Source organism: Ptiloglossa arizonensis, chromosome 8, assembly GCF_051014685.1.
Source record: "Ptiloglossa arizonensis isolate GNS036 chromosome 8, iyPtiAriz1_principal, whole genome shotgun sequence".
Taxonomy (NCBI): domain Eukaryota; kingdom Metazoa; phylum Arthropoda; class Insecta; order Hymenoptera; family Colletidae; genus Ptiloglossa; species Ptiloglossa arizonensis.
The window spans coordinates 18,473,214-18,486,404 of record NC_135055.1 but is presented as its reverse complement, the minus strand read 5'-3'; the positions used below and the strand labels follow the sequence as shown (position 1 = coordinate 18,486,404).

At 43.7% G+C, this 13,191-nt stretch overlaps 1 protein-coding gene across 6 annotated transcripts; it reads right to left on the bottom strand.

Moving 5' to 3' along the window:
- Positions 1 to 714: 714 nt before the first annotated feature.
- Positions 715 to 12,889, bottom strand: LOC143150462 (tolloid-like protein 1). 6 transcript variants are annotated; one of them, XM_076318740.1, is made up of 17 exons: positions 11,491 to 12,003; positions 11,207 to 11,409; positions 10,505 to 10,565; positions 10,283 to 10,395; positions 9,486 to 9,663; positions 8,412 to 8,438; positions 8,123 to 8,334; positions 7,821 to 8,028; positions 6,760 to 6,968; positions 6,357 to 6,588; positions 6,040 to 6,225; positions 5,261 to 5,506; positions 4,526 to 4,746; positions 4,243 to 4,425; positions 3,685 to 3,814; positions 3,345 to 3,529; positions 715 to 1,132 (listed from the first exon to the last, which is right to left on the bottom strand). In XM_076318740.1, the coding sequence occupies exons 4-17, from the start codon at positions 10,371 to 10,373 to the stop codon at positions 723 to 725; spliced, it is 2,718 nt and encodes a 905-aa protein (XP_076174855.1). In that variant the 5' UTR covers positions 10,374 to 10,395; positions 10,505 to 10,565; positions 11,207 to 11,409; positions 11,491 to 12,003; the 3' UTR covers positions 715 to 722. The 6 variants fall into 6 exon arrangements, 5 of the variants coding, with proteins under 5 accessions (XP_076174855.1, XP_076174852.1, XP_076174851.1 ...); XM_076318737.1 differs by having other exon boundaries at positions 10,283 to 10,381; XR_012993065.1 differs by lacking the exons at positions 11,207 to 11,409; positions 11,491 to 12,003 and adding exons at positions 2,085 to 2,224; positions 12,223 to 12,887 and having other exon boundaries at positions 994 to 1,132; positions 10,283 to 10,381.
- Between the last annotated feature and the right edge of the window lie 302 nt (positions 12,890 to 13,191).

The following is a 13,191-nucleotide window of genomic DNA, read 5'->3' as shown; positions in this document are numbered from 1 at the left end:
TTCGGTCAAACATTAATGCCGATATTCGATCCTACAGCTTAACTTTATAGTTACAATTTACGGTATCGCCGTACGATCCGCTTGAAATTCGCTAAGTTCGCGCGACGCTCTTTAATTACGCCTACAACATTTGTGCGCGGGTGCGTGCGTGCACCGACCGATACAACGCGCACGCATCGCGTTCGACGCGCGTATACAAAAAAAAAAGAAAGAAAATCTCGTACGTTAATATTACAGGAGTGTCTATGACACGAGCCGCTACCGTGTACGTATACATACTCTGGCGCGTTTACTACTGCTTCGGTACGATTTCTTTGGTTTCCTTCGGAAACTAGAGGACTCGGACGTTCAATATGCGTTTCGACGTAACGGGAAGAAATGTGTGTATCGTAACGTCGTACCGAATCAAGCACGTCAACAGTCCTACGAAACCCGTATAATTATCGTTACAAGGATGCACACGATACTCGTTGAAACCGGGTGCATCCGTTTCGTTCCAAATCGGCGCCCAAAAATCCGAGCGTAATAAACACAGAGGATTTCTCTCGCGCGGCTGTACGGCCATTCAAGATGGCCGTGATACGCGTATCGTCGTTTCGTCGCATTCGGTAGGATTCGCTAGCGCGCGTGCGCGACGATTAGGTGATAATTACAGATTAGTAAAAAGTGTTCGGACAACAACGGACAGCAACGAACAGTTTCGCGCGGGCGAGCACACAGTGTCACACACTGTCGAGGCTGCTCGCTTCCTCGACACAGGCTGGTTCGGTCTCGCTCTCGCTCGCCGGGCTGACCGACGCCTCCAGCTGATATCTCGGATTGAATTCGTCGGTTTGATCCTGATAATGATGCTGCTGCTGTTGCTGCTGTTGATGATGATGATGATGATGGTGATGCTGGTGATGTTGGTGATGCTGGTAATGATGATGATGATGATGCAGGAGGTTCTCGTGATGGTAACATCGGTGGGTCTCGTCTACGCGTTGACGCAGCTCGTCCAGGTGCACCGTCTGGACCCGTCTCTTCAGCTTTCGATGATAGAGGAGGCAAACGACCAGTGCGACCAGCACCGCGCCTGCGGCGTATCCCGCGACGACGCCGTAGCTATCCGTTCGCGCGACGGCCGTGTCACCTGAAATAAATTCGATCTCTTTCAAACGCAGGTCCGAACGAATATCCAACCGGTGAGATTCTTTCCTCCGATCCCCAACTTCCAACGTAAGCGTTCGCCACCGCTTTTCCCTCGTTTCGGATTTCGTTCGATCTTCGAGCACTTCGCGTAAACTTATGGCGTACAATTGAAAGAAATGGACGCGTTTTGTAACGAATTTTGTAATCGAAACGCATTTGGAAATTAAAAACCCAAACACATTGTCGAGTATTAAATATTAAATGTTCGGTAGTGACAAAGTTCGAACGTACGAACGAAACACAAATTAGCAATCGTCGAATTTTTTAAGTACTTATTACACCCATGATTGAGCATCGGTAAAATTTCGAGGAGATTCAGCGAGCGGGCAACTATGTTTCTCTATCGATCTGACGCGATGCTTTGGTTTATTTACAATATCGCGTGTCTCGACACGGTGTTAATCGAAACTCGAAGGAAAAAAACGGAAGCTTGGGAGTTGTCGGATGCAGAGAAAGAGGTATACCTGGTACGTATACTGGTGTGTATGTGTGGGTGTGTGTAAATGTGTGAAAGAGAGAGAGAATTCGCATGCTATGGTATACGAAGAAAAATTGCATTCACCGTAATCATGCGCGGGCCTCAAAGGTGAAACGAATATCGAATAAACGTAAATTTCTAAACATTCGTAATCCGGCTACGTGTGAACTGTTCGCGATCGAATCGATTTGAAAAGATCGGTAATTTTTGCTTCCCGAGTGGAAGAATGGGAATACCGTTGGTTGATCGATGCTCGACGAAAACGATTGACGATAACCGAGTAGCGCGAATCGTACATCCGCGGATACATGACGTCGTGGTATACCTCCCCGTTTATCGGAGAGGCGTATAAAATGTAAGGTGGTACGTTAGAAACTAAAACACGGTACATGTGCAATACTGTGAGTGAACTCACGTGATAGGGGAGATCATAACATGCCGGATCGTCGGAAGCTTCATGAAGGGCTCAGATGGCCACGAACACAAAGCACAGAGAGAGAAGAAGCATGGCAGAGACTCCAGCCAGTGCTGGCGACAATGGGGCTGATGCTGCACCTGCGACACCACACACAGTCATTCACCCACTCGATCCTTCCATTCTCTCGTCTGTACGTACAACTACATAACTACTTACCTAGAAAATTAACAATTCTGTACATATTTTGTCCTCGAGTACTTGTTTATTACTCTCTCATTTTCGTTTCTTCGAATCGAATATATTATATCAAGTATATCGTCTTCTATACTATAATTTTTTTTTTTTTACTCTTTGTTTTTTTTTTTTCGACTACATCTCAAGTGAACGCATCGTACGCGAGTTGCATTCGATACGACGCGTTATTATATATTCGGAGGGGGAGGAGGGTGGGACACTGCGATGCGAACGAAATCGTCGCGCATCGAGTAACGAGTACATTTTCGTGAAGTATGTTTGACCGCTTTCGGGTCAAACGAACTCGACGATACCATGCTCCGTGCAGTATTTACGAATTTTGTTCTGTTTTGTCCATCAAGTATGTAACGACGTGTTTGTTTTCTTCTCCATTGAAATAATTTAGAAACCGTTTACGCTCGCGTGTCCGCGGTGCTAGTAAAATTTTCTAAGCGTGTCGTTATCACTGCGTCCGGTTGCAGAACGAACAATAGAAAAAGGGCAGGGGAGGGGTCGGATTGCAAAAAGGAAAGCGTGAAACCTCTGGTTGGCGCGCGCGCGCGCGATTCTCTGGTCCGAAACGCGGGTTCAATACGTACCGAACGGATCGTGTATTTCTCTCGCACGGATATCCGGCTCGATTCTCTCGCGTTTCATGTATTTACATACATCGTACATGCATACATACATACACACTCGCGTATATATGCGTGCGTATATGTACACGTATATGTGTATATATACATGTAAAGGATCGATTATTCAAGGTATTACAATACAAAAAGAGAATACGCTTGGAGAACTTGTAGAACACAGTGTCTATTGAACGATCCGAAGGAATTACATACTCATTGGATCGGAGTATAGTCTATAGCGGAAAGAGATATATGTATATATATATATATATGTATATAACAATCGTAAAAGCAAAGTAAAATAAGAAACAGGAGGAGAAGAAGAAGAAACCAACCACACTGCTTATAAGGAGTCGTTCTCGGTGTTTCTAACGTTTACGAAACTTACAGTTTTCCTCGTCCGAAGTATCAGCCGGGCCGCAATTATAAATGTTATTACACCGAAGCGATTCTGCAATGCAGTATTTACTTTTACTGCAGAAAAATTGATTCTGGCAGTCAGTGTTCGTGCTTACTTCGGTCCACGTCGCTCTGAACCCTTCCTGTCCTATCGCTTTGTCGGCCAATATAAAGCTGAAAGAAGACGAGAGAGAAAAAGCAACAGAGGTGATCAATGCGTTCTCTTCGACTGTGTGACGATAAACACTTTGGCGCGTACAAAGAATGTTAGAGGGGGGGCGTGGGACGTGGGGTTCGTCGAGGGAGGTAGGTAGGAGCGAACAACGAACCTAAGACGCATGTTATTATCCTCGGAAAGGTACATCCACTCCATTTCCGGCGGTTTAACGCCACAGAGCTCGACCGGCGTCGACGTAACGGAATACCACAAGCGCAACACTGCAGCTGAACAGCCACGAGCTGAAGAAACCACACAATTGCTCTTTTACGCGGTACTTGGTCGTAAATGTAAGATAAAAGTACCACAGCGGTTAACCGTATACCAATAGTCGACACTTCCGGAGAGAATGGGCGACAAAACCAGAAACCAAGGCAAGTCGTTAAAGATCGAAATGTCTTTTACGTAATTGAACCTTCGGTGAGCCTAACCAGTCCATTAAGGTACACTTAAAAAATAGCTAATTGCATCTGTAATTATACCCATCTGACTTACATCTTCGTTTCTCGATATTGCTTGTATCTTTACGTATTTCCATCAATAGCGCAATAAGTGAACTACACGAGTACTAAAAAAGATACTGGAATTTTTCCAATAATTTCTCTCTCGAATGGTCAACTACCGGTATACGAAACTCACTGGGTTCTTCGTGAAGCTGACCGACGTATACCTGACTGATCACCTTCCACGGAAAACAACTCGAAGTTCAACAGTATTCGTTGATTCGGTCGAACTCTTATAAACCAATTGCACGTCTTGCTGGCGTGGTTTCTCGCCGGTCCGTCGTATTTGTTCGGGAAATTCGGACTGGCGATGATCCCGTAATTCAAACTACTTATGTTCGATCCGCAATCTGCAACGTAAAAACCAGGCGAGAAAAAAAAATAGCGAACGGATCGGTTCGGCCGTTTTGTAAGTATCCACCGATCGTGAGTGGAGATTTGCATCGATACCTCCGAAAATTGGTTTGGCCACCTCGAATGTGTAACGTGCTTTGAAACCGCTGTAAACGAGCTCAGAGTCCGAGTGCAGGATCACCCTCAAACCGAGAGCACCGAGATTCGATTCCACCGGACCTGGAGCGGTGGTGCCGCAATATCTGCCTATTAATTTCTCCGTCTTGTCCCGGTACATGTTGTATATCTCTAACCAATCGTCTTGGCAAATGTCCAACCTAGGAACGAGAAACGACGATGAATACAGTTCGTTCTGTAATACGTCTCGAAAGCCTCGAGCTCGTTTCCTAGAGCTTTTCGAGATCCCGTAAACAGCACCACCCTTAGCACCAGGGAAACGGAACACTTGCTCCAGATTTTGCAATCTCTAAGGGCGGTACTGCCCGTAAAACACGGGAATTTCGAAACGCGAGACGAGAGACAATAACTAGCCATACACTGACGTCTTTCTCCACGAAGGAAGCAATTGCGTATAATTATGTCGCGAGAGGAATTACAATTAAGTCGTTGCCCACTAACTTGGAAAATTTTCCCGTTCATTTTCGCGTTGTTACATCCTTGCGATGCACCAAAGAAATATAATCCCTTCCGCGACGGTAAACGATAAAAATCATTTCGTATCGCGCCAACTGAGAAAGTGTACCGATGAAATGGACGTCAGTGTACGGGCAGCTAATCCCAAATTCCAGTCACTTGATTTTTTATTTTACTCCGAGCAGCTCCGTTGCTTACCCGTAACGGCCGCGAGTCACGTTCGTGTTTTTCGTTCTGACTTTAAAATTATCGAATATCAAGGTAACTTGTTCGTTCGGTGTCGCCAAAAAGTAATAGGTGCAGTTCGTGTCACTGGGATAGTTGCTGGGATGTCGTGGTGAATTGAAGTCCCCCCTTTTGCGAGAGGAACTGCGGTACGTGAATGTACAGCTACCATCCGGTGCCGCGGTGCCTGGTATTTTATATTCCGTCTCGAAGCTATACCTGTGGAAAATAAACCCTGTGCTATTTTACACCGCGCTTGTTCGTGCTTTATACAGAGTGAGGCCGGACGGGTGGTACAACCGGAGAGGGGATTATTCAACGTGCAAAAGTAAGTCAAAAAAAAAAAAAAAAATATTTTTTCGTTTAAATTAAAATAAGTCGAAAGAAAAGATTGAAACCGCTTCGTTCGAGGCCTCGTTTTCGAGAAAACAGGTCCCGTAACGAAAAAGTTTTATTTTTTTTTTTTACACTTATTTTTCCATTGTTTCCTTTTTAAATTCAATTACACTCAAACTCGAAGAGACGGTTAAATACCCGATACAATTTTACAACTCGATTCTCTCAAAAAACGAGACCTCGAACGAAAAAGTTTCATTCTCCTTTTTTTTTTCGACTCATTTTTTACACGTAGAATAATCTCCCTCCCGACTGTACCATCCTTCCGGCTTCACCCCGTATACAGGAAGAATACGCTGGTACACGGTCGCTCGAGATCAGCGTGGATCGATTCTTTCGTTTTCTCTCGCTCTCACCGTGCTTTGAAACCCTGTCCCTGGGACTCGCCGCTACTGAACACCATAACGAGCCTCGGCCCGTCGCTAACTACGTGGCTCGGATTGCTCTTCAAACCGCACAGTTCGTGGTCGAATTTATCGTACGAATCCGTTGCTTCTTGTCCTTTCAAGTACAACTTCAAGTATCCATCGGTGCACGACGAGCTGGATTACCGCGTGGAAACAAAGAAAGATAGAAACAAAAAGAGAGAGATAGAGATAGATAGAGAGAAACGTGTTATCGATTAAATGCAATCCAGGTTGGGATTGAAATTAAAATTTCTGGCCACACTTACTCTCCGGTCGTCTTATTTTTCGGTATGTTGAACGTCATGAATTCTAATCGCACGCGTTCGAGATGCTGCGCGTCTTGCATTCCGTAAACGAAATACCGACACACGACCTTCGGTATGTACGGATATGGAAAGTTCGGGCTAACGACGTATCCGAAGGACTCCTTTTTACTTAAAATCTTCTGATCGCATTCCGATCCTCGGATGTGCTCGCCCTTGTAAGTGGTTATGAAGTCTGAGTAGACAGAGACGAGCGTGTACACATACGCGCAAGCACGCGCGAAATACACGTGTATGCACATGTGTACACATTAAGGTAACACAACAGTGAACAGAGAGAGATAGGGGGGTAAGAAAATATTGTGTATGTACGCGAACCGCTCGCGGCGTAAACGTTACGACTCACCTAACTTGACGAAACTTTCCGAGAATTCGAAGATCCCCTTGAATCCACGGTTCTGCGTGTTCGCGGTACGTTGGAGCGTCGCGAACAACACGAACAAACTGGACTTCGAGGAATATAATACTAAATTTCGTTGCTGCCCGCAATACGTCCCGATCACGGCAGACGTGTTGTCCAGACCGTCGTACACTTTCACGTAGTCCAAGGGGCAGCTGCGGACACACGATTGCGTTAAAAATTTGCGTCCGAAATCGTGAACGTACACTGGCCTCGAAAATACTCGTCCCTTCTAACGCAAACGTACGGGCGAATTTTAATCGATAGAATCGATTTGTCAAATTCAACGACAAAAGTTGAATTTCTTCGAAGTAATTTGCACACTAGTAACGAGTATTTTTGAAGCTCGGTGAGTACAATTTTGTACTATGCGGTGTTGAGAAGTTGACCTCCGGGAGGAATCGCGAAACTTACACACGGTACAGTAATGCTTGCTTAAATTTGACTAGAATTGTCTCGTCTGCATTTCAATGACCCATTCCCACCATTGTTCCACTGCTCGGTGTCTCGAGCTGACCGTAATCCGATACCATGAACAAAGGCGGTGGATAAATGTACGAAAAGTAAGCGAGAAAGGAATAGCGTGCCAAGTAGCGATTATCAAGCTCGAGCACTTTGAGGAAACGTCGCGCTCGTTACGACGAATCGTCGAATTGGAAATATTGTAATTTCGGTATTTTTCATTCGATCATTGAAACAATGGCGTTAACGGATCGACGAGGTACTCCCGATGAAAACGAGTCCAAACACGACCCCGTTCCGACTATTTTTATTTACACACTGTAGGAATCGTTTTAAAAAACCGCGAACTGTACAAAATTAAAAATAGTCCGAATGAGACCGTGTTTGGATTTATTTTCATCGGGGAAACCTCGCAGTTTCGTTGCTACGATTATTATAAAGACAAAGTGAAAAGAAAAAAAGGAAAGAAAACGAAAAAGCGAGTATCACTGTACCACGTTCCCCTTAATCCAGGAGTCATCTTTCCAAGTAGCGAGTATACGTACTGTGGGCCTCCGAAGAACAAGTCGAAGTCTCGAAATTCCAGGCGTACTCGTTGGTTACGTTTACCGATGAATTGATAACTACAAGTGAGATCCTTCGGATATGTGCCCGGATACGTCGAAGACAATATGTTACCGCTACGCTTGTGTTCCGAGTCTACCGTAAATGAGCATGGCGTGCTAGGAACAGGTGTTCCCACCTCGTATTCGGCTGCAAACATATGCATTGGGAGCTCGATACCATAAGGATCGCGTAACCGTGAACGAATATCGTAGAAAAAAAAGTTGCATAAAGGAACACGTACAGGCATTGATAAACTTGTAGATACCGCTGAAGAGGCTGGGTAACGTGATATTTTTATCGGTGTAGAAACCAAGGGCGATCCCTTGATAAAGAGAAACGCGCCTACGAGGCGGAATCGGACCGCAGTAACGTCCACCGAAAGGTGTGTCTATCAACTTGGTAGTATTTTCCGTCCGTATCTCCGAGTACAGGTCCATATATTCGTGAACACAGCTGAAAACCAAGTTTGCCATGGTTTAGGTCCCGTAACAAGCATACAGTTTGTGTACGTAACGTATATTGACACTTACGCAGGTAATTCTCCAACGGCGGCTCCACTAACGGACACAAGTACGTGAGTAAATAATTCAGAGAGTAACCCTAGAGCGGTCTGGTAGGATCTGACGGACCCCAGTCAACAAACATCGGTCCGTAATTAATTACAGCTACCTTGCAACGGACTCGTTATGCAGGTGTGAACGAGTAAGAAAAAAAAGAAAAGAAAAGAAAAAAGAACGCGCAACGCTCGCATTTAACAAAAATTACTTTTGGGAGTCAGATCTCACCAGACCTAGTTTCAGTTTTCAGCCAGACTACTCTAGAGTCAACCCTTTGACTGCTTGCCATCGGTGCCAATAGTCGATTATTTGTTTGCGTGCGGTAAACGCTTATGAGCGTTCAGTATGTACATATACCCACTCAATACGTGCATGTGAGAAAATCCTTTACACATAGGGTGCGTTTTGCGTCGAAGTCGTCCGCAATCAAAGGGTTAATATCGCACTCGACGGGCAACTCACGGTCGTAATCTACCAAGGAGATCTACCGAAGCCCGAGGCCCAAATATTGTATCTTGTAAAATGTGGAAATACGTAAAACAACGAATACGAAATTTTCCGTTGAGAATTGTACGCGTAATGAAACTTTTATCTTTGCTCTGGGAAATTTCACCGAGCTACCGGTTCCCCTTAATAGGGAAAGCTTTGAATGCAAAGGGTTAATGGTAAAGGGGAAGGTCCCCCAATAAAAAAGGTTGGATATACTACACCGGCCAGGAATATATTAATTATTTTATCCGCGGTCTTTGTAAAAATAAATTTCAAATATTATTCTATGTTAACATATAAATGTCTTTTACCAACACCTCCTGACAATCTACCTAAAAATCTACCAACAAAATAATCTTTATTATTAAATTTCCAAGAACAAATTTTCTTCCTTTTGTTAAATACCGTTTACACTGCAAACAATTTTTTTTTTAATTGTATTTCACCGACGGTAGCCCAAGATACAACAAAAACTTCAAGTGATCGGTGCCGGGGGACCAAGATTCTTCCCCTAGACTCTCTTACCTATCCGTCGGACTCGAGAGGACAACCACTCACCCTGGCGGAGTCCCCCGAAGACCGAACGAAGTGAAAACCAACTCGACTCGCTGCCGTGGACCAGCGAAAAATGTGTACACGCACTGCCGGGAATCTCCATCGGGATTAATCAACATCGGAGCGTGAAAGGTTCCATTCGGTGGACCATCCGGAGTGCTTATAAATTTTTGATCGCACTCTGCAATCACACGCACAAACATTCTCGATATGTACGAACGGTCATACGACACAACCAAGGGTTCGTGGATATTCGGGGGGATTATTGCTACAATACGGTGTGAACTGAAAAGAAAACTTCATTTCCATACGATGAATACTGCCCAATTATTTTCCTAATCCGTTTGCTAAATAATTTTAATCGATACATTTTTTTTTTTATTATTCGTTCATAAAATATTTACAAGATGACCAATCTCAAGTGGCACTCGACGTTCTCGAGAACATCCTTTGGTTTCTGGGCGTTCGAAACAGAATCCTCCCTTAATATCCCGGCCGTACACGCATTTAACCCGTAATTTCTGCGTGTCGAGATGCGAACGGTAAACATCGTCTTTGAATGCACCGTACGCGTTTATCAAACGACCCTTTCAAGTACCCTTTCGCTATAGTAAAGCTTTCACAGTTATCGTTCGCCCCCTGAACGTAGCAGACCCGCGCGTCTTTACGCGAATTCGTGCAAACATCGAAACGCAACTTTAGTTCCGCAACTGTGCCCGAAAAGGTAACCAAACGGTCGTTTATTCGATAAATGGGTAACAAGAAACGGGGAGAGAGAACGTATTAATATTTGTACTAACCTGTACTGTTGCGAGGACAAAGTAGCAAGAACAAGATAAAGGCGGGAAAAACGAAACTATTCCCAGAAGCATGCCAGAGTACTGAAGCCATACTGCATCCTAAGAAATACAGACTTCGTTTACATTTTTGCTCGATTGTTCATCGATTGATGCTCGGAAAAAAAAGAAAAAAAAAACAACCTACATAGGTGAAATATAAGTAGTAATAACAAGCAATTTTACCATATCGTCAGTCTCTATTCCACGCACAGGAAGAACATGAAAAATCGATCCTGAAGATCATCTGCGAACACACGCGTCCCAAGTCGTTAGATCCTTGAGAGACGCATCGAGTACACCTTATCGCGCGAAAAGTCTCGAAAAGAGTATTAAAGTCGCGCGTAGATCGATCAATTAGTCGAATCGGAAATAATTGTACGATCGACACCCAAGTCGTGAGATAATCAATCGATTTGATCGGTCGAATTGTAATATTGCGATTAGAAAACGACGAATGACAATATACTCGTGGAATGACACTAATAATAATAATAATAATAATAATTATAATAATAATAATAATAATAATAATAATAATAATAATAATAATTATTATTATAATAATAATAATAATAATTATTATTATTATAATAATAATAATAATAACAACAACAACAATAATAATAATAATAATAATGTGTATAACACGAGCGTGATATCAAGGATCGAAGAACGTACCGCGGAAAATGTTTCGAAACTTTTATTTACGAGTAGAAGTACCTTCGATCCTTGTCTCGTGCATTCACCGTGTATATACCGTTCTGTTTGTTTGTTTTTTCTTTAAGCGATGAAAACTCGCGAACAGATAGATTCATATAAAAGAGTTCGATCAAAATATCGCGCAAACGTGGATGGAAACAGTGTTATAAGGTGATAGACACGTGCCGTTTATCGTAATTTGCCACACCCTCGAACCGTAATCGTTCCATCGTTACGATACTCTTCGTGATCCGATCCGATGTCTGTACGTTCGCAAAAATATTCCTCTATTGTTGTACTTGTACGTGCCGTTGACGCGACGCAACGAAAAGTTACGGTTGAAGTGAAGGAGGAAAAAAAAGAAGCTCGTCGAGTTTAGAACCGCACCCCTGAGTTTGGAAAAGGATAGGAAGATGGTCAATAGCAGCGCCTCCAGCGATAAACGTCGGTTTCTGCACTAACGGACTAACCTCCCTCTGCGTGCACGCGCGATGTCACTTTCGAGTGCTTTCGAGCCTCTCTCTCCGCACGAAATAACCTGCGCGTCGTACGCGTGCCACGACGCTACGATAAATACAGGATCACCCTTTCGAACGAAGCGCTACGAACGTTTTTTCGACGTTTATGACGTTTCTGTGTTGCCGATGAATGACAGCCGAACCCTTTTAACCGACATGACAGAGCCATACAGAGAGATATGTGGGCAATTCGCAACGATTCGTTCGTAAATGGATAAAACGCGTGTCGTAAATTGCACCAATTACGAACAACTTTAAGAGGAATACGCGCGACTCGCCACACCTCCGATTACGAGCGCTACACGATCTAACGCGCGACGCGTAAAGCTCTTCGCCTGAACGCGCAAGTGGCCCACTTATAAAACGAAGTCTCGTGTTTGTTTTTCTTTCTTTCTTTCCTTTTTTACATAGTCTATACGCCCGCAAAGTTCCCTTCTCGACGGAGAAAACAGAACGGTGCGAGTAGTACCGATCGGGTCACCACCCTCTCTCGCACTGCCACGAAACGGACTACCTAGCTGCGTGTCGTCTGCTCTTTGGTTATAAATACATATTTATATATACATTGTATGTATAATGCATATATATTTATATACATATATATATATATATATATATATATAAAATATACACATATACGCATATATATACACACACACATACGCCCATACCGTGGATACATACCTCGAGAGGACAATAGTCCGAGATGGATTTAAATATTATCCGATACTTCAGAACGTTTCGCATAAACCTGCAACGTAAACGACGGGATGCGATGCTGCCGTCGAAAGGATTCTCGAATGTCCTCTGCCGCAAACGTTGCACTCGAGATTACGATGCATGCACTTTGCTTTACGGTACACTGCAATTTCTCAAAATCATGTTTGCCGAATTGCGGAAAAACACAAAACGATAAACAACCGACGAACAGGAATAGACTCGTACTCGTGGAAACGTTGACGGTTACCGAGAACACGGACTCCACCAATGGAGTATATTATTCTCGTAGAATATACGCGATGCGCGTAAACCGTTCGTCGACGCGTTAACTAATACTTTGGTATCTCATCGTAAAACGACTCGTGCTACACCAAAGATAACCGTATCACAAGAATCAAATCGACACAGCACCATCGTTACACTTGCATTACGAATAAGAGAAAAGTAAGGGTTTTTTGTGTATGTATGTGTGCGTGTGTGTACGTGCCTATTTGTGTACGTGTGTGTACGTGTGAGGGAGAGAGGAAAAGTGAGAAGGAGAAAGGGGTGGCAGAGCGGTACGATAGATACAACGTTAAGCAACCCCTAATCTCTTTCAGCTTCTACGGAGATACTGGCTACCCCAACACGCCCTACTGTCGGAACAGAGGTCGCCAGAGTCGTACTGGCTACGGGTGGGGGAGTATCAACCGTGGTGGGAGATTCCAACATCGGGCGAAATTACAATGAAAACTGAAAAGAACGTTTTATACGATATGAAATTTATGCCTTCAATTTTTTCCAATTCGTTTTGATACAATCCGCCATACATCCAATTGAAGTTCACTGAAATATATTACATTTTATACGGATTTACGGATAAAAACAACGAACGAGTTGATTCGTATCTTTGGAACATTATGACGAATAAAAATGCATTCGTATACATTCCTC

What these genes read in the sequence shown, in the direction of transcription:
- LOC143150462 (XM_076318736.1), bottom strand. Translation starts at nt 10,373, where the DNA reads ATGGCTTCAGTACTCTGGCATGCTTCTGGGAATAGTTTCGTTTTTCCC. An exon ending in GGAAAGTTTCGTCAAGTTAG is followed by an intron (nt 6,589 to 6,759) that starts GTGAGTCGTAAC and finishes CTGTCTACTCAG; the next exon opens with ACTTCATAACCACTTACAAG. An exon ending in GGCCAAACCAATTTTCGGAG is followed by an intron (nt 4,426 to 4,525) that starts GTATCGATGCAA and finishes TTTACGTTGCAG; the next exon opens with ATTGCGGATCGAACATAAGT.